This window comes from Periophthalmus magnuspinnatus, chromosome 10 (genome assembly GCF_009829125.3).
Source record: "Periophthalmus magnuspinnatus isolate fPerMag1 chromosome 10, fPerMag1.2.pri, whole genome shotgun sequence".
Lineage (NCBI taxonomy): Eukaryota > Metazoa > Chordata > Actinopteri > Gobiiformes > Gobiidae > Periophthalmus > Periophthalmus magnuspinnatus.
Window position 1 is genome coordinate 31,194,255 of NC_047135.1, and position 18,780 is coordinate 31,213,034.

The window sequence follows — 18,780 nt, forward strand, 5'->3', positions numbered from 1 at the left end:
GCTGTTTAAGTGTGGATATGCTGAGACACTGGGGCATATGCACTCATGTCATATAGGGCATAGCATGGTGTAAATTATTAAAGTTCTTGACATGTAGAACTAGCAGAAAAGATAAATGCGAGTCTTTGCTTGAAAATAGAGTTGTTCAGTGATCACGGGCCAAGATCCAACCACTTGCATAAGGGAAAACTAATAAAATGAACCCTGAAGTGGGATAGAAGATTGTATTGCCATAGATGTCAATCATAGCAGGCTCGCAGATAACTCCATAACACAGTAATCCAGTCAGTATTGAGACTTAAGGAGCATCAGGGTGTTCAAATCCATCTGAAAAGACAGACGTCAACTGGACAGATTTAGGAGGGAGTTTGGCCCACAGCCCAATGACAGATAGGGCAGGGTTTTTCATCAGAATAATGTTCCTTTGTTAAGTTAGGTATCTGCTTTGACATAGATTTGACTTTTATGTTTTGTTTTGTTTTTTCTGAATGTCTTCTTTAGATGCATTGTACCTTGAAGCATCAACTATATGTTTTAAAGCAAAATTAGGTGTTGGAAATGTGTACAATCTAATTCAATACAAAGGCAAAAAACACACTGGAAGAGGCTTATCATTTATACATAAAAGTGATCACTTTTGAAGCACAAATGAAAAACTGTTAGCTTACAGTATTTCCTTTAAATTCTACTGGAAAATGTCAATTATAATGAAATGAACTGAGCATCTGAATCCACTGCCTGCAAGTCCACATGCTCAGACTGATTTTAATAAATAGGTTTAAGTTCCTTATACATTAATAACCTAATTTTAAACAAGTTTCCCTGACTGGCCTATATTTGACTGAATAAATCCTACATGCTACAGACCCCCAAACAACGATTGAACCTTAGGAAAGTCTTTGAAGTTGAGAAAACCATCTTAATCTGTCTCATTTCTCCCCAGTAGTTTAGTAAAGAGTACGTCACATGCATTAATCACACAGTTATTAAAGTCTCTCTCTCTCTTCAGTGTCAAATCCAGAAACAGAGGCAGTTTTAATCCCGCCCTCAGAGGATCGGAGTCCATTAGGCAAAAAGATTTAATTCAGCGTTGGGGGATTTTCACAAATATGACCAGGTGATATATTTTCAAAGCATAGTATAATAATAATAATAATAATAATAATAAAAACAACCCATTTGCACTTGCACCTCCAATTTCTCATTTGTTAAGGGAAATTGTTGCTGTTGTTTCCATTGACAAGGACATTGTGCCAGCTAACCACAATCAATGGGGAGTATTGGTTTGCAAAGAAACTGGAATGTGATAATTATGTTCAAGGCTACCACGAAAACATTATATTATGTACTTATCAACAAAGCGGTCACAGCAAGGTCACTCCTGGGAACACCCACAACCTACTTTAGTTCATATCAGTTACAGCACACACAATAGACTTAATCTGCTTTAAAATGAGACTATAACATTTGAAATTGCAAGAAATTGTATTAAGAAATTGTATAGAGCCGAATATGATCCCAGGGTGGATTGAAAGAATTAATTAATTAATTTATCCTTTTCTATGCAGGGACAACCCAATAACAGCACTTAGACTCTCCTTTTCATGGGCGCCCTGTTCAAATACAGAAAAATACAAAAAAACCCCAAACATTTAAAACATTAAAAACAGATGCTGGTATATGCATAAAGGTTTGTCATCAGATTATTAAACTGCATTTGTGGCACTAAAGTGCTTGTCGTTGAAAATATATTCAATTTTTGTGAAGCAAAACAGCCAAAAGCCCTTTTCCCATTGCTGTTCTGGTCTGGCTGGTTCTAGACTTATATAGTAATGTGATCTTGTATTAAATGTTCCCGTATGAATGATTAAGTGAGATAATTTGGCAGTGTATGAAGTAGTCCCTAGTTGCAAATATGGCTGTGGCATTTAAATAACAAACCAAACCCTAAAATATTACACATGTTGGATGCAATAATCAATAAAGAGATTATTCAAAAGAAGCGGCCACAAGGGGTTCACTTGACATAACCTATTGATTCGTTAGAGGTATAGATTTACAACAATGGATAAATAGATCTCCAAAATGGTTTGCACCTTAAGAGCCTGGGACATTACAGGAGCAATACATAAGCCATTCTCTGACACGACTGCTCTATATTTGCCATGTACTTCCACAGTGTGTTGTGCTAATGATTGTTTAGCTGCTTGCTTTCTTTAACACAAATTAAATTAAGCTGAAATAATTGTGTATCATTCGTGTTTGTGTCTAACTATTTATTTACAGATAACAACAAACAAAGTGTTGCGTTTTGAATGAGGCAAAGAATGTTCTCCAGTGTTGCGTATTTTGCAAGATCAGTCCATTTTTTCAGTTGCTCTTTTGTAGAAAATTTACAAGGACATCACCCTGGAACCATTCAGCAGAATTGGAGGAGGATGTGTGAAGAGTGCCTATGTCCCCTGAAGACAGCAGATAAAAGTGCTCAGTGCAAACACCGGAGCACGTGGCTGACGTAGAGTCCACAGATCTAATAGAAAAGGAATCCCACAGTCCTTCATCAAACGCCCCACTGATGCAAGTGGTCCCTGAGAAATCACTTAGTCCCAGTTTATAAAGTATTTCAATGGCTTTCATCAAAAGCCATTAATGTAGGAATAATGCTGCCAATATACTTCTGTTACATCTACTGTATTTTGAAGCAGGTTATGTCACAGTAGTCCACACCATACCATGAGTGTGAGCATGATGATGATCACAAACTTATAAAAAGTACACTTTAAGTGTTGCTATGGCTCTGATTACACACAGAAGAGTTACTTTCTATCATTACATCCTACGTTTTGCTGTTACCATTACTCTACATGACCTGCAGCATAAAAAATAAGCTCAAAGTTCAATAGCTCTTAGTCACCATGGTATACATGCAATGTATAATAAAGCTATTTAAGCCCAAAAAGTAACTTCTAATGGGAGAATGCACTTGTGTAATCACACAATGACTGCAGCCTACAGTCTGACCCTATATATCTCTGTGAATATAAGCTGTGAATATAAGGCTCAAGTGTCAGTCTTCTCAGACGCGTCTGCTGGGCCCAGAATAGACCCTTGTACATAACAGTTCAGTGTTAAGTGCTGCTTCACACACATTTTTGTACAATACTTGCTAACTCTCCCACACATTTTTATCATAACCTTTACCTACACTGACTTCCATCCTGATCTGGCCAGAAAAAATCAGTTTTATTTTGAATGCAAAGCATCAATTTTTTTTTCTTGACTTTTGATGTAAGAGATGCTTTATATTATGATTAAAATGGTGCATAACAAGATGTTCATGTTCTTTTAAAGATGAACCAAAGGGCCTTGTGTTAGAGTTACACACCTAAAAATACAGTGCCCAGGTGAACATCTGAGGCTCCTTATCTTCCAAAAATTAATTAATAGTGTAAATGAATCCATGTGGATGAAACACAAGAATAATCTGTTGATTGAACCATTATTTATAGAAGGAGAAGGCATAGAGACATGTCCATGTGTGTATCACAGACCAGTTGAATTATCACACTGAAATATGCTGTCACATCTTTATCCACCGGCCTACTTGGATTTAAACTGTTGAGCACATATGGCTCAGCGTGCCTGTGTAAATGTTTACAAGTTAACACTCTGCTATGTGTGAAATGCATCAGTAAACAAGGCGACTCCGCAGAAGCACTCGTCAGGTTCGAGTGTGTTCTGTGTTCCCGGGTCAACAGTAGGTCACTGAACTGAGAGCCTCCTGATAAAGTCAAAATGTCCACACCATGAAACGCAGCCAAAACCAGGGTATACACTACAGCGCCTCTGCTTTAAAACACAGCATTTACCACTTAAAAGTATTTTCTTGTATTCAAATCGGTGCTACTTTATAATAAATACATCTTAATTAGCATAATATACTGTAATGATCTGATTTAGTGTTTAGTTCAGCGTTGACACCTTTTTTTGTTCTTGCACCTGTTTTTGTATGTGACCCTCGGTTTCTATGCTGACAAGCTTATGTCAAGGCTCCATTTATCAGTTATTGATCAGTTTTGGAGACTGGCTCTGCTGAGTTGAGAGTGCTGTTGTTGTTTTGTTGTTGTTTTGGTATGAATTACAGCCTACAGTAGCTCTTGTGTTCAGACATTAAAGAAACCAGAAGAAATCCGAGGTGTTTCTTGTTTACAAAACGCCACAATACTATGAACAAACATATAATTTCTAATGAACCTACGGTTTATTAATGACTCAGACATAGAAACAATGTAATACCCTAACCCATAACCCCTTTATTAGGTAGGTACTAGGGCTGTATCATTCTTAATAAACTATGATTTCAGTCTTTGTTCATGCTTTTTTAAGTTGTAGTGCTTATTTCATCTTTCAATTTAAACTCTCTTTGTCCTTTGTCGTCACTGTTTGTTCCTCTGAAGCCATTACCTCATCCACACCTCTGCCTCCACCCCATTACCCCGTCTCCCCCCTCCTCCCTCTTCCCTCTCTCCCCCGCTCCTCTCTTTCTCTCTCTCTCCTTCTCTCCCTCTGTCACCTGAGCTAGACACTTCTGTCAGGAGTCTGCCTTATTTACCGCCTCTCCTCGCCCGTGTTTACATTATCGATCGGCTGGGTTGCTTTAGTTCCACCATACATCAACACCCCTCCACCCACCGCCCCGTTGCTAAAGCTTACAACCCGTAGACACACATACACAAACACACACAAACCAGGGGGAGAAACGAATAGGCTGAGATGGAAAGAGCTGGCGGAGTATGTTGGAGATGCGTGAAGGATTTATATGTGAAAGAGAGAGTGCGTCTCAGTGTGGGTTATGGAGGGACATGAGCGCACAAATGGTGACATTCCCTGCACCACAAATTTAGACAGTGTATACAGTCTAAAGCGTATACAGATGTAGTATAACCAGGATTTTACAATGTTTAAAGGTGCCCATTTTACACTGTTTTCTGATCTGTGTTATAATATTGTTTCCTTATCGCATACCTGGAGTTGTGTTTTGTTTCATTCACACAAATCCTGCATATTTAGACTGAGTTCTTCTCTCAAACTGAAAACACTCTGTTCCAACTTGTGATGTCATGTCTTCATACACCTTCAATATAGAATCGTGGATAATTTCAGCCCTGCAACAGCCAATCTCTACTAAACAAAAGGTAAAAGGAGCTGTTAACTTGAAAACTACCGCTTCATGACAGCACAAGGTGGAACAGAACATTTTGAGCTTTGGTCGTGTAGACAGACTAATAATAAAAGGTTACTCAAACGTGTGTAAATGAAACAAAACTCCAGGTATGTGTTTTGAGGAGGTAACATTATAACATGACTTAAAGCTCACAAGAATCAGTTTTGTGTAATATAGGACCTTTAAGGAATACGTCGTGTTCTAGTTCCAGTTCAAGCATGAAAAATACGCTATTTTTGGACAGCAAATATACTCTTTTGAAAAGTGCATAATTACGTACTATATTAAGGACAATGTACTTTCCAGGAGCATCATCAGTGCTATGAAATGAGACCTAATTGTTGCAGTTAACTGTAGTTCAGTCTGAATACGTTTAAGAACGGGAGATATATTTAGTTACATGTTGGTCACTGAGGCTTTATGTAAAACATGATTAACATTTTAGATTTAGTAATTAAAGCTTTTTTCTTCATCACAGCACTGTAGAGAAAGCTTGAACAAAAAACTGTTGCAAAATCCAGACAGCAGCAGCTTGTTAGTGCACAAAATAAACATGTTCTGGTAAAAAGAAAGTGTAAAAAAAAAAGTATCTAAAAGTGAAAACGTTGACAGAAGAAATTGCTGCATAAAATGATCTTAGAATGTTTGTTTTCTTTTCTTTAAATTCTTGGTTTGTATTCACACCAAAAACAAGCTCAAACTTTTTCAGGGAACAAAAGGATTACGTTACACATTTCTTCTACTGAGAAAGATGGCTAAGGATTGAGAAGTGAGCCCCTTGATTTTGAATGTGCCTTGTTAACAGGGTCATGCATGGACAGTCTACATGAGACCATAAAGCAGCAGCAGTGTAACTACATTTAGCAGATGTTGTACGCTGCTTCAATGATTGTATCGTACAGGTTTTATACTTTAAGCTCCACTGGCTCTTGGTTATTGCAGAGAGAGGAGAGAGAAATAGTTTTAAACAAAGAATACCAGCTCAGGGGGCTCATAATAATAAAAGACCTCATGGCTTTGTCCTAAACTCAACTCGGTGTTTTATACTTCCAAAGTCTAACCACAAGCTCAACTCTGCATTACTATAGTGCAAAACAAGTGTAGTCTAAAACCAGGAGATCCTTCCCTCTCACAGGGGAAATAACATACAAACTGCTATCAGTCAAAACATTTCTGCCACAGCAGCTGTGGAAAGGTTATCTGAGGATTTGAGCAGAATGAGGAGAACGAGGTCAGGTGCATCAGTGTGCTTCATTTAAAATGTGTTAAATGAGTGTTTGAAAGGCTGATGAGGTTTTTTTCACCTTATTCCTGATATTGCTGTGGGTGCCACCATCATCTTTTGGGTTGCATTATTTTGCATGGAGCTACTGATCATGACAGCAAATAACTTATATAGACATTCACAACCACCCACAAATGGAAAAAGAATTTTAGGAATTTTAGCAGCAAAACTTTTCTCAAATTCTTTATTGAAATGTTTCCCTCTTAACTGGAAGTGCCACCACGAAGAAAGCACAGTAGTAGCATTTAGAGGCAAAAGACGGTGGGTTGGAATAAGGTCAATATTAGAGCGAATCAACAAGGAAGCTATACATACACACACACACACACACACACAAACAAACACGCGCGCTCAAACACACATAAAATCTAAATTTCTGCAAAGCAACGCTGTATAAAAAGTGTAAAATCTGATCTAGTAAACAAAAACTGACTCTAGCAAAAGTTATTTACCTCACAATGTAACGATATAATGCCCCAACCTAGCTGGAGTTGTACTTATAAATCTCCTTGTTCAAGGGTTAATGAATCTTCTACTGTGCACAACTATAAACATTCTTTTTTATCCTGTTATTGAACACTACTACAGTTCCAAAATTCTAAACAAAATGCATTTCTGTATTTATAGTGAAAAACTATTTAAAACTGAATGGGGACATGTTACCTCAGATCAGTGCGTCCTTGGCACATTTTTCCATTGAAAACATTGTTTGAACAGCGGGCATTAACACACAGATTATAAAATACTGCAGTGATGTTATGACCCTTTTGGAAGCTTTATCATGATGACACAAGCCTGACATGTTCAAATAAAGTCTGTGATGCATGTACTGTATAAAGTATTTGTGATAATGAGCTGGCTCTGTATTTTACTGATATATTATCTTTGGTGAATTAAAAAATATCGACTCGCTAGAGATTATATTGATTTGCCTGAAATTTTTCACAGTATGGAATTTATTCAATTACAGGTGTTATTAATGCTCAAAAAGTCTCTCTACAAATCTGACCTATATCTTGATCTGGTGGTGTAACCTGCTTGTTGCCCTGGAGATAGATACATTTAATGTCATTCTAAGAAAAATTCTAGGCAAAGCATTTTTTATTAGACATCCATCCGACCAGTAAAAGAAACTGTTTAAGAGTGTAAATTAGTGTAAAGAGCAGAATAGTGTAAGTAATATTGCTCATAACAGCAGAGTCTTTTAAAATCTCTCCCCCCAAAAACACAATTAAAGGTCCTATATTAAGTGAAACTGACTTGTGTGAGCTTTAAGTCATGTTATGCTTTTATGTCATCAAAAACATACCTGAAGTTGTGTTTTGTTTCATTCACACAAAATGCTCTGTTCCACCTTGTGATGCCATGTAGTGGTATAGCAAAAGCCAAAGTTAAATCTGTCAGCTGGACAAAACGTTGTAGGAGTGATGATGTTTCGCTGCTCGTCCAAGCCGCTTCTTCAGTTCTAGTCAAATTGCTGGTGGACACTGCCTGATATCTATCTGAAGGAAAGAGCTAACTACACTGTAAACAGCTATTGTCTCCAGTTTCAGCCTTAATGGCCCTTTTCAACCTTTAATGGCCCTACTGGCTCACACTATTGTTCTCTTTGATTCTTTTGTTTGCTTTGGGTCTGAGGATAGAGTTATAGATGGGGGAGAGATTACGTCTGAGGCCCCCGTTCCTGTTCAAGAAAGGATTGTCTTTACTAACAAAAATAGCTTCTTTAACTCCCCTCTCAAACAATTTCTTTTCTCTGGCTAAGATCTGAACCTCACTATCTTCAAAGGAGTGGTTAGTGGCTTTGAGATGTGGACTGTCTTGCGTAGTTTTCATGTTAACAGCTATCTTTTACCTTTAGTTTAGGAGAGACTGGCAGTTCCAGGGCTGAAATTATCCACGACTCCAGTGAAGGTATATGGAGTTTAACACACAGTGGAGCACTTCCTGTATTACCATCTGACATCACAAGGTGGTGTTTTCCGTTTCAGAGAAGCACTCAAACTTCTCCAAACTGCAAATTTTTGACTATGTGGCTACTGGGCCCATAAAAAATGTCCCAAAATGATAACCTAACTGTGACTAATCCTCTCTTTTAAAATGTTGCATCTTATGAATAACAAAATGCATTTTTTTTCTCTCTCTCTCATTTTTATTAGCGCATAGAAGCACAGGAGTCTAGCCTAATTATAACTACAAGCTTGTGTCTAACAGATGGTATTAGGACACTTTTACGAAACACATACCTTAGAAAAAACACAGTCTGATCCCACACAAAAACAACAGTCTAAGGAGGAAGAAGTAGTTGAGGTAATGCATATGGTTGTCTATTAGCGATGAGATTCAAGATTTATAAAAGTCAAGACAAACTCCCAGAATTAGCAGACAACTTTATAGTTTATGATTGAAACCCGCTCAGACGTAACTGACCTTTAAAATGTTGCCTTTAACGTATTTACCTTGTTTTATAGAAGACGTGAGTGAGTTTTTGCAGTATTTTGCTTGATAAGTTTGATATGTTTCAGCTCAAGGCTTCTGCTTTGTCCCCATGCGCCCTCCTTTACAATATAGCGTCACACTGGCCTGAACCTTAAAAGAACTTGACTGCAGTGCCATCCGGTGACGCCCGCATGCTTGTGTTTTCATTCTGCTTCTTGTCGCCCTGTCACTCCTCCCCTTGAGGCCTCCCTATTCTTACCTGGGGGGGGGGCAACTTCTTCTCCTTTCTGCCCCAAATCCTCCCTGTGCCATCTGTCCAGCTGCTTCTCTTTTTCTGCTTTTAAGGAATTGGCAGCAAAAGGGAGGGTTGGTCTTTTGTGCACTGGGCTTCAGTCTGTGCTCACCCAAGCGGACACATAAAATCCCGCGTCTTTGCAGCACCACAATGGAGGCGCTTAGATCTCTTTCTACCTTTACGAAGGCGGTTAAATGGGTGGAAGAGGACAAGATGCAAAAAGAGATGGTTTTCCCTTAGCCAAGCAACACCAGAGCACTTTTTCCCCTGATCCCTTTTCTCCTTCAGACAGATGAATTAACTGAATGTATTAACACCAAGGTTGTGATCATAATTTTGCTCCTCATCAGCAGCTGTAGTTGTGATGGTGAAATTTGGCAGAGCTTTTCAACACCTCTAGAGCATCGCACTGCTGATGCCATGGCAGGAAGAAGAAAACATGTTGACGGGCCTGTCAAAAGAAAGTTATATCGAAAACTCTTTTTTAGAGCAAAGCAGTGTGAGGTTCCAGGTGGTATAAAGACTCAAGGGCGATGATGGCAGAGCAGATGAGGGCAGCATAACATCCATGAGAAAAGGGAGAAATTAGACTGACTGCCTAGCAATGAGGAACACTCTAATGTGGGAGGACAAGATAAAGTAGTAATTACTCAAGATAAATTAAAAATCACTAAAGTGTCGCTAAACAATTGGTCAATGAGGAAATCTGGGCATTTGTAGTAAATTTGTGTTTCTTCCAAACAACAAAAAACAATGGAAAGGTGTATGTCACATAAAATATGGAGTTTCAGAAGTTATTCAAATAAATGACTCCATTGTAGTCCACTGTAAACCAGATATTCTAAAATATTCTAAAGATGTCTAAGTGTGAACTGAGCCTGGGACCTACATAGCATAATCATTCAGCCTAAACAAGCCTACCAGTATTCTCATTTAGACAGTTCACATTTTGTGTAGCACAACAGACCTAGCCTACATACAGAAACTGTAAACAATAGCTGTTTACAGTTTCAGTGTAGTTAGCTCCTCCCTTCAGAAAGATATAAGGCAGTGTCCACCAGCAATCTGACCACAACTGAAGAAGCGGCTTGGATGAGCAGTGAAACGTCTTCACCCCTACAACATTTTGTCCAGCTGACAGATTTGATGCCACTAAATATTTTTGGACAAGGAAAGTATGGGTACTTTGAGGATTTGAAAAAAAAAAAAAAAAAGTAGAGTTATTTACTTTTTTTTTTTTAGTACATAATTCCATATATCTTACTTCATATATAAAATGCAGAAAGTAGTAAACATAAAGAAAAAGACAATACATTACACACACCAATACGGCACTTGATCTCAACATAGTGTGAAAATGAGAAGATAAAAACTGTGCAAGAACACTGACAGAGAAAGGAAGGATAAAAGTTAAATTAAGTAGGTGAGAGAAGGTGGGAACAAGGTGTTTGGAGAATAATGTACGAGAAATACAACATTTTTAAGATGAGATGTGCAAAACTAGCTGAGATTGTGACAGTGACGATTCAGAGGGAAGAAACTGGCAGCTGAGGCAGAGGAGCAGTCCAGGAGCGAGCAGTGAGGATTTTAATTAGCGCTAATTGGCCACTGAGGGAAAAGGAAAGGAGAGATGGAAGAAGAGCTACATCTGACAGAGTGAGATCTCTCTGCTTTGTACCTCTCCATCTCCTGCAGCACAGTACTATCAGTGCCCTAGCATCTACATCTTGTTTTCATCTTTTATAAACTCCAACTGTGTTCAAGTCTCAAAGAGAGTAATACATAATATATACTGTACATAATGTCCACGTCAGATAAAAGCAACGTGCACAAAAATATGTCATGTAAATCTGACCTACAGCTCCCTCTCAGTGGAAAGGTGACGCTCCCATGGATTTACCGACTAAATTGGATTATGTCGATGTGAACGGAATTTAAATACAACTCTAGAGGCCGTGACTGCTCAGAGTAAACAAATATTATTGCAAAGTGGTGCCTTAAATATAGATCCTGGCAATGGCAGGAGATGTTGTTAATAGAACAGATTGTATTGTAATTGTTTGTGCATTTTAGAACTTTTAAACAAAACTGAGTAATAAACTGGGCTCATTATAATTTTAACTTTCTTTAGTCTCTTCCATATCAAATCAAAGTCTTTCTTTGTGCCATTTGTCTAGTGCTAAAGTGTCATCTTGTATTTTGATGTATCTGTGTTTAGCTGGGGACCAATGGGCAATGGGGAAACAGACTCATAGTAACAGTGTGTATTGGTACACAGGTGAGCTCAGGGCCTGTGGTCGCCTCAACAACACATCAGGACAGTCCCCGCAGATGCAACTCAAGTGAGCAAAGCTTTTTAAAGTGGCCACATAATGAAAGCTCCCCTAACTCAACATTTAATGACAACACACACCACAGACAGGTTTCTGATTAAAACATCTCTGGTGTTAGTGTGTGTGCTTTAGCTACCATTAGCCAGAACCTGTTTGGACTGTCATTTGTCAACATCCCTAAATTACATGTGCCTGTGCTAAACAGTGGTGTGCCATAGACCCGGGGGTTGCTAGGCTACAGCTCAGGGATGCGGCTGGTTAAGTGGCTCTGGGATCACAGTCCGCCTGACAGCAGGTCCTCAGGACCATTTGGCAACTTGCGAGCCCTTCAAATGGCACATGTGCTGGCATGCCCGTTCAAATCAGAGCACATCTGCTGGCATGCCCGTTCAAATCAGGGCAGAGTGTTGAGTTGGAGACTGGACCTCTCTCTCAGTCTCTTTCTTCTCCTGTCGCTTTCATTTTGCCGTCTCTCTGTTCTCAGTGCACCTTTGCTTCCAGAGGTCCTGGGCATGCTTGGTTACACTGCGAGGGGCTTTAGCTCAGTTGTTGTTGCTCCGCTGCCTCCAGCTGAGATGTAATCAAGCCCTGTTGTGACTGTTTAAGCACTGTAGCAAGATCAGGTTGAATCATTTTCTGACTCGAATATTTGTATGAGAAGAGTGAGTCTCTCCTTTGCACTGAGCAGGTTTACATTAGCTTTAGTCTGTTGTTACCTGTTTATTGTTGCCCCATGACAACCTCACCCACATCCACATGTGGTGCACCCTGTAGTGCACAACGAGGAGGAAATCCAGCCAGTTAACCTGTAACTGGTAACTAAATATATAACCTACGTAAACAGAAAGTCATTCTTTTCAAATGACTATACATTATTGAATTCCACCAAATAAGTCATTTTGTTGTAGTTATTTGATTCATGTACCTGTGATGCTGTGAGAATTTGTTTTGGTGTTGCCTAGCAACACGCCCTCAGAGCTATGTAACTTTCTGAGGTAAGACTCTCATTTTGGGTCCAGGGAAAATTGTTATTTTTTTGCTAATCAGTGTCTTCAAATGTATTTTCTTTATTAGTTAATTGTGATAAAAAATCCTACTTCTACTACTTTTACATCAGTAATTGTGTTGCTTTATAAAGGTCTTTAAATAATTTCAATTTCTTTGTTTACTAATTGACTTTTATTGTGTGTGTTATTCTTTGCCAGAGGACACATGTTGGGCCCTTCATACTCAGCAGTTTGTGCCATTTGTATATTTGAAACAGTAGACCTCCTCTACCCGGACTGAGCCTCTGCCATTTTACCACAAACCCCAGAACACAACGCAGAGTCATATTGAAAGGGGTGGACCGGTTACACCTAACCAAATACATAGATGTTCTAAACTGTGTTTTGCATACTGAAAGACAATTTCAGTGAGTAGTAGAAGTCAGTAGGTATGAGCAGACAATGCATACAGGTAAATGAACTGGTGAGCTCATTAAGAACACTTACTGACTAGCTGTCTCCTCCACACGCTGGTATCTTTCATGTCTTCTACCCACTTATCTCTTCTACAATCTCCATTTTGCCGGGAGCATCCCCCTCTTACACATAATATCCTTTTTTTCTTCACTGCCTGTGTAGCTGCATAAGCTGATATGACACAGGTACACACATACCTGAGCGGTCATTACATACAGCACATGCCCTGAGCGCTAACTTCAACTCTGATGTGTCTTTATGCAGTGTGATGAAATGGTGATTAGCTCCTGACAAAATGTCACATTAAGAGGAGAGGGGTTGAGGAACTGTCATGTACAGACTTTTAACTGGCACCTCAACAAGACTGAACGAGATGATTAAAGACCCAAGTGCCTGTTTAATAAAGCTATTTGACACTCATTTTTGACACTGCTGGATCTTACAATATTAGTGTTTTAGTTAAATGCTTTGCCAACAAAATGAAATAAAATCAAGCTTTTGACACCTCTCTCACTCCATGCATAGGTCAAATATTAATGCTTTGGTAATGGAGAGTCTACAAAGGTGAGATGGTGTTTTGCATTTATTTATTCACGCCTACAGCCTAAGTGATCACACTTGCAAATTATAATGAATTTTGCCAAGATGTTCTATACTTTGCAAGAAAAGTACAGGAAATCATATTAAAATCATTTACTCATTTACTATTCCCACATTTCAATATTTTTCAATACCATTGATCAATAATGCATTACTGTGTGTTTTAAGATTGTCTTGTTGACCAATAACATGCACAAAATTGAATTGGCCTATGTAAAGTCATGGCGTCTCAAATCTCATACAGGTCATAATGACAGTGTGAAGTCACTCACTAGACCTGGTTTCTGTGACTTTCATTAGTTTTAGATGCATTCAAGCCTCCAAAAGTGTGATTTGAAGGAGGAAAAAGAATAAGAATCAATCCACAACACCACATCGTGTAAAAGTAACATGCATATTATTTACATGCTCCTTTATAAATAATAAGTCATATTTAGGAGCGTAAATGAGCGTTCCCAAATATGCCTTATACTGTAGCTGTGATGGTAGTGTGCTTTCACTTGTGAAGTGTGCTGAAGTGTTGTCTTACAGACTCTAAATTTAAACCAATGTGATGAGTTTTGAAGTTTCTACCATAACAGTCGCTGCTGCTGTTAAATTGTTCTTGTTAGTGTTAGCGCATACTAATGCTCATCTCAGTCACATGGTGTTATTCAGATGTCAAGAAAGCTGAAGAGGTTTTTTTCATCCAAACACCTAAAAAGCCTTTTTCTGTCATGTTGAATCATCAGCATCTCACAGCATTATACATGCTGCAAAGGAGTGCCACTTAATTACTGAATGCCATTTACTCTTCTATAAATGGGAGGAAGTAAGTGACACCCGGAAAGTTTCTCTGGTAAATTAGGTTGGGGAGTGGGGACTCAAAGACGTACAGCTTATGATTTATACATAAGCACGTTTTGCTTGTGGTCCTGTCAGTAACTTCTTTGTTGTTACAAATAAAATAATTTGTGGAGAAATATTTTTATGGTATGGCTTAAGTAATGTTTCAGGGACATGTCTATAAAGATTTGCATAGCCTGCTTTTTGAGTGCTAAGTACAAGACTGTGACCTTGGCAACGTGAAAAGAACAATCAAACTGTGGAAAGAGACAGGATGGGGGAGAACGCTGCATGTGAAGAGATGCTGGGAAGGCTGAGTGTTGGGATGGGGGCTGTGGTCGAGCAGTGGCTGAATTCTCCTCTCACACTGCCCACCTTGTGATATCATGTGGTAAGTCAATAAGTGCACCTCAGTGTTTTTAAACTCCAGACACCTTCACTAGAATCATTTGGATGATTTCAGCCATGAAATTGGGTCAAATGTACCTGTTAACTTGAAAACTACCATTTCATGACATCACAAGGTGGAACAGAGCATTTTGAGCCTTGGAGATGAAGACAGGCTAATAATAAAGGGTTACTCAAACATGTGTGAATGGACCAAAACTCTGCGAATGTTTTTGAGAAGGTAACAACATTATAACATGAATTAAGGCTCACAAGAGTAAATTTGGTGTAACACAGGACCTTTAAAAGGTTTTTGCAAAAAGAGGAAAAAAGCCAAACTTGAATACCCCCTTTACCCCCTTAGCCTTGGTATGCTAGTTCTTCTTGTGTGTAGCGAGAGTGAAAAACCTGTCTCTGTCTGCCCTTTCCTCACAGTCACGCCGAGAGCAGTGAGGCGCACACTTCTCTGGGGACGCAGCTTCACCGACGTCTTACTCACACTTGGCAGGGAGGCCGTACGCACAGGTAATCTTGGCCTGTCCAGTCTCGCAGCCATTCAGGGACGCACACTCCTTCTTCAGCAAGGGACCTGCGGCTCGATGGATGGCTCCGTCCACTAAAAAGGAGACAAGAGAAGACACAAAGGGTTGGCCTACTTTGGAAAATCACTCTTAATGTGGAGACTTGTACATCAACATGTTTGAAGAGCCTGAGAGAATTGACAGTAGCAGCCATGACACACAGACTTGGACCATATCTGAGTGTGTGATTAGATTTGTGATTAATGTATGATTTGAGCGCACATTGTAAACTACTTGAGGTGTATTGACTTTTGTGTGAAGACAGGAATTTTAGAACTGCTAACAAGGCTTAGGAGTTTTAGTTTAGTTTTTTTTTTTTTTTTTTACCAACAATGCAGGATATGTTTATAGTGGGCATTTTACTGCCTAAATAACTACAGTCTTTGCGATTTGATTGGATTTTGATATATAGTGCAGTCCCAGTTTGAAAGAAAAACAGTTTTCAGTTCTCTCCTGTCTTTTCAACTACATGAACGCATCACCCCAAATCCTCCGAGCATCTGTCAGCCAGTTAATAGATTTTAAGGATAGAGCGTTAGTTAATTACTCAATTTACAGCATTATTACGGACTCAGCTGACTTTGACTACTTGGTCAATTACACTTTGTTAATTACATTTTCATAAATCTACATAATAACCAGAACTGTGGTTCTATCTTTGATTCACAACATTTCTAAAGACTGTGACTGTGTTCATTTACAGAAGGGCAGCGAAGCAGAAAAAGCATTTTTTATAGCTTTGCCAATTACTGCGGCTATTCAAATCAAGCATGCATTTGGTAAAAAATAAATATTTAGGATATTTATTCAGTGCACTAAACCTCTAGAATTATAAAATATTTACTTAAAATAAACGTTTAAGTCTATATAAAACATACAAAGAGCTGAGATATGCAGAGGTCTGGACTGATGTATGGAGAGTAATGTATATAGGTAGCTGGTTGTATAATACTCTGGTTCCACAAGTAACTATCATTTTTATTAATTATCCCTGTACACTGACTCATCACTGACACCTGAGGATCATTGTGTTATAGTTTGGACATTTTAATTCACAATATTCATCTAAGACAACTGAATAAATGAAACAAGTCTTATGTGTTAGAAAACAGTGGTGCACAATGCGAGCTGACATCGGTGTGAACATTATCACAACAAAGAGACTCCACCTCCTATGGACAGCTGAACATCACACTAGCGAGTAGCAGATTTTTTTTTTTTTTCACTCGTACCAAAATGACTCCGCGACGTTGCTGAATCCTACGAAATAAAATTGGAGAACAAAGTAAGTACGGAGCAGTGGGCGTGTACTGGTGGTAGTGAAAAGAGTTGATCGGCAATATGGTGTCTGGAAAATAAGAGATTAAAGATGGCTCAAATACGCACAAATCACTACAAATACAACTTTGAGAGTGTAAATTGTGAGGGGAAACAACTTTACCATGGTTAAAAACTCCAAGTCGATTTTGCACAATATGTCTGCTTTACATTAGTTAGTGACATTCATAAAAACAACAAATACCAAGTCATAAAGTTTAAAAAGGTTAGATTTAGTACACTAATATATGTCATGATGCTAGCATGGGCATAAAATGTGTATACTTATTTTCCAAACATGTTATAGAGACCACCCTCTACTTTTATAGGCAATTTATAGATGCATGTCCCTAGTACGAATTCACCTTCTATACGTGACTGGCTCTCGTGCCTCAGAAAGGTTGTGGCACATATTTTGATTGAAAACTCTTTTGCGATTGGTCGATGAGAGTCCCTGGGAGCAGATGCTGAACAGTGAGTCTGAGTCTGAGGGGTTCAAAATGTTATCTAACGTCTTTTGTTTCAAGTTTTCATCTGGTATGTGGCTTTCAGAACCGGACCTCACAGTGAGCAAAGGCTGTGAAAGACGATGGTGAGGATCCTTGGGCACACAGATGTACTTGTGTGTGTGTGTCAAATGAAAGGAGGGTCGCACACACCGAGGCGCTCCGTTGTGTTTGTGTGAATGAGCCTTGAGGTAGGACGCACACACCAACACCGAAGCGGACCGACTCTGAAATGGGAACAAGTGCGATAAGGCTGCCAGATGAAAAAGGAGAAGTTGAGAGCGAGGGAATAAAGGAGCACAGCAGATGTAAAAACGTCTGAGGAGAAGATAAGGAGCAAAGGAAAAAACAGGGAAAGAAATTGAACTCTGGTGAAAGTCAACAATAGTGTTTTTTGTTTTATGCGTATTGTTCGAGAGACACAGTACATACACGGTTATGGTGTGGAGTAATGCATTGTGGCCTTTATGCTACGGTCTTCATGGGTGGACCACATAGCCTTGAGCTAACACACTGCCTTTTGACCTTATAAGCGATAGGCTATATCACTCATACATAAATAAAACTCCATAAAATACAATGCTAAAAATAGAGCCAGAAATATACTCCCATAGTAAATGCGCATATGGAAAATAAACACGAGTTATGCCGGGCTAGCTAACCTTTATTGTGCTAATGCTTGAGGCTGAGGAATAGCTGAGATTTTCTGCTAAAGAGGCCATGTGATTTACAATAGCCAGCAGCCACAAACGCATTCACACTACCCATAACCTGATAACTTATAACTTATAGATAAAGGGATAAAATTGCCTACTAGGAAACGTATTGGGGTTCAAAGTGATCTAATTAAATGTAATTCCAAATTCAAAAAATAATTTTGTCAGCTAACTAAACAAAACAAGTTTAAACAGCATTATGAAACTTTTCTGGTTGAGGGTCTGTCACTGCCTTGTCTTCATGCAGATGTTATTGCTTTGCCTGGAATTATTTCACAGTAAGCCATGTACACTTATCTCTCATGATAGAGACAGGTAAATGACCATCAAACCAAGTTATAGGTCAGATCTGAGGAGAGGTGAACCCACAGTAAGAATGCATATTTTATCAACATTTATTGACATTAAACATTTTCAACAACATCAGCATCTGTAATGGGATAAATGATAGCTAAATCAGTTTCCATATTGTGAAAGATTAAATGCAAACTAATAGGATCTGCATGGAGACAAGCAGGTGGCAATCTTCTAAATTCACCAAAGCAATGCAACTATGACTAAAATGACTGATATTTTAATGGACTAATAAAAGCTTAACAAAAGAATAAAACCAGTGGAAACTAGATCCAAGCTCCAGGCTTTTTGAATCAAAATTAAAACTGGCTGGCAATATTAATACTGTTGTCATTGTAAATGGGAACATTACCAGTAACACATTTAATTTGATGAAAAAGTCAGCTTGGACATTAAGTTAGTAGTTTGTTTTCTGACCTTATTTATTGGCCTTATTCTGCCCGGCCCACTTTTGC

General features: G+C 38.7%; 1 protein-coding gene across 1 annotated transcript in view; it reads right to left on the minus strand.

Moving 5' to 3' along the window:
• The window catches only part of macrod1 (mono-ADP ribosylhydrolase 1), an 87,590-nt gene that overhangs the window by 11,509 nt on the left and 57,301 nt on the right, over window positions 1–18,780 (minus strand). Inside the window, exon 5 of the mRNA XM_033974009.2 lies at window positions 15,351–15,467. Within this exon, the coding sequence (XP_033829900.1) occupies window positions 15,351–15,467 (117 nt within the window). The remainder of the gene's footprint in view (window positions 1–15,350; window positions 15,468–18,780) is intronic.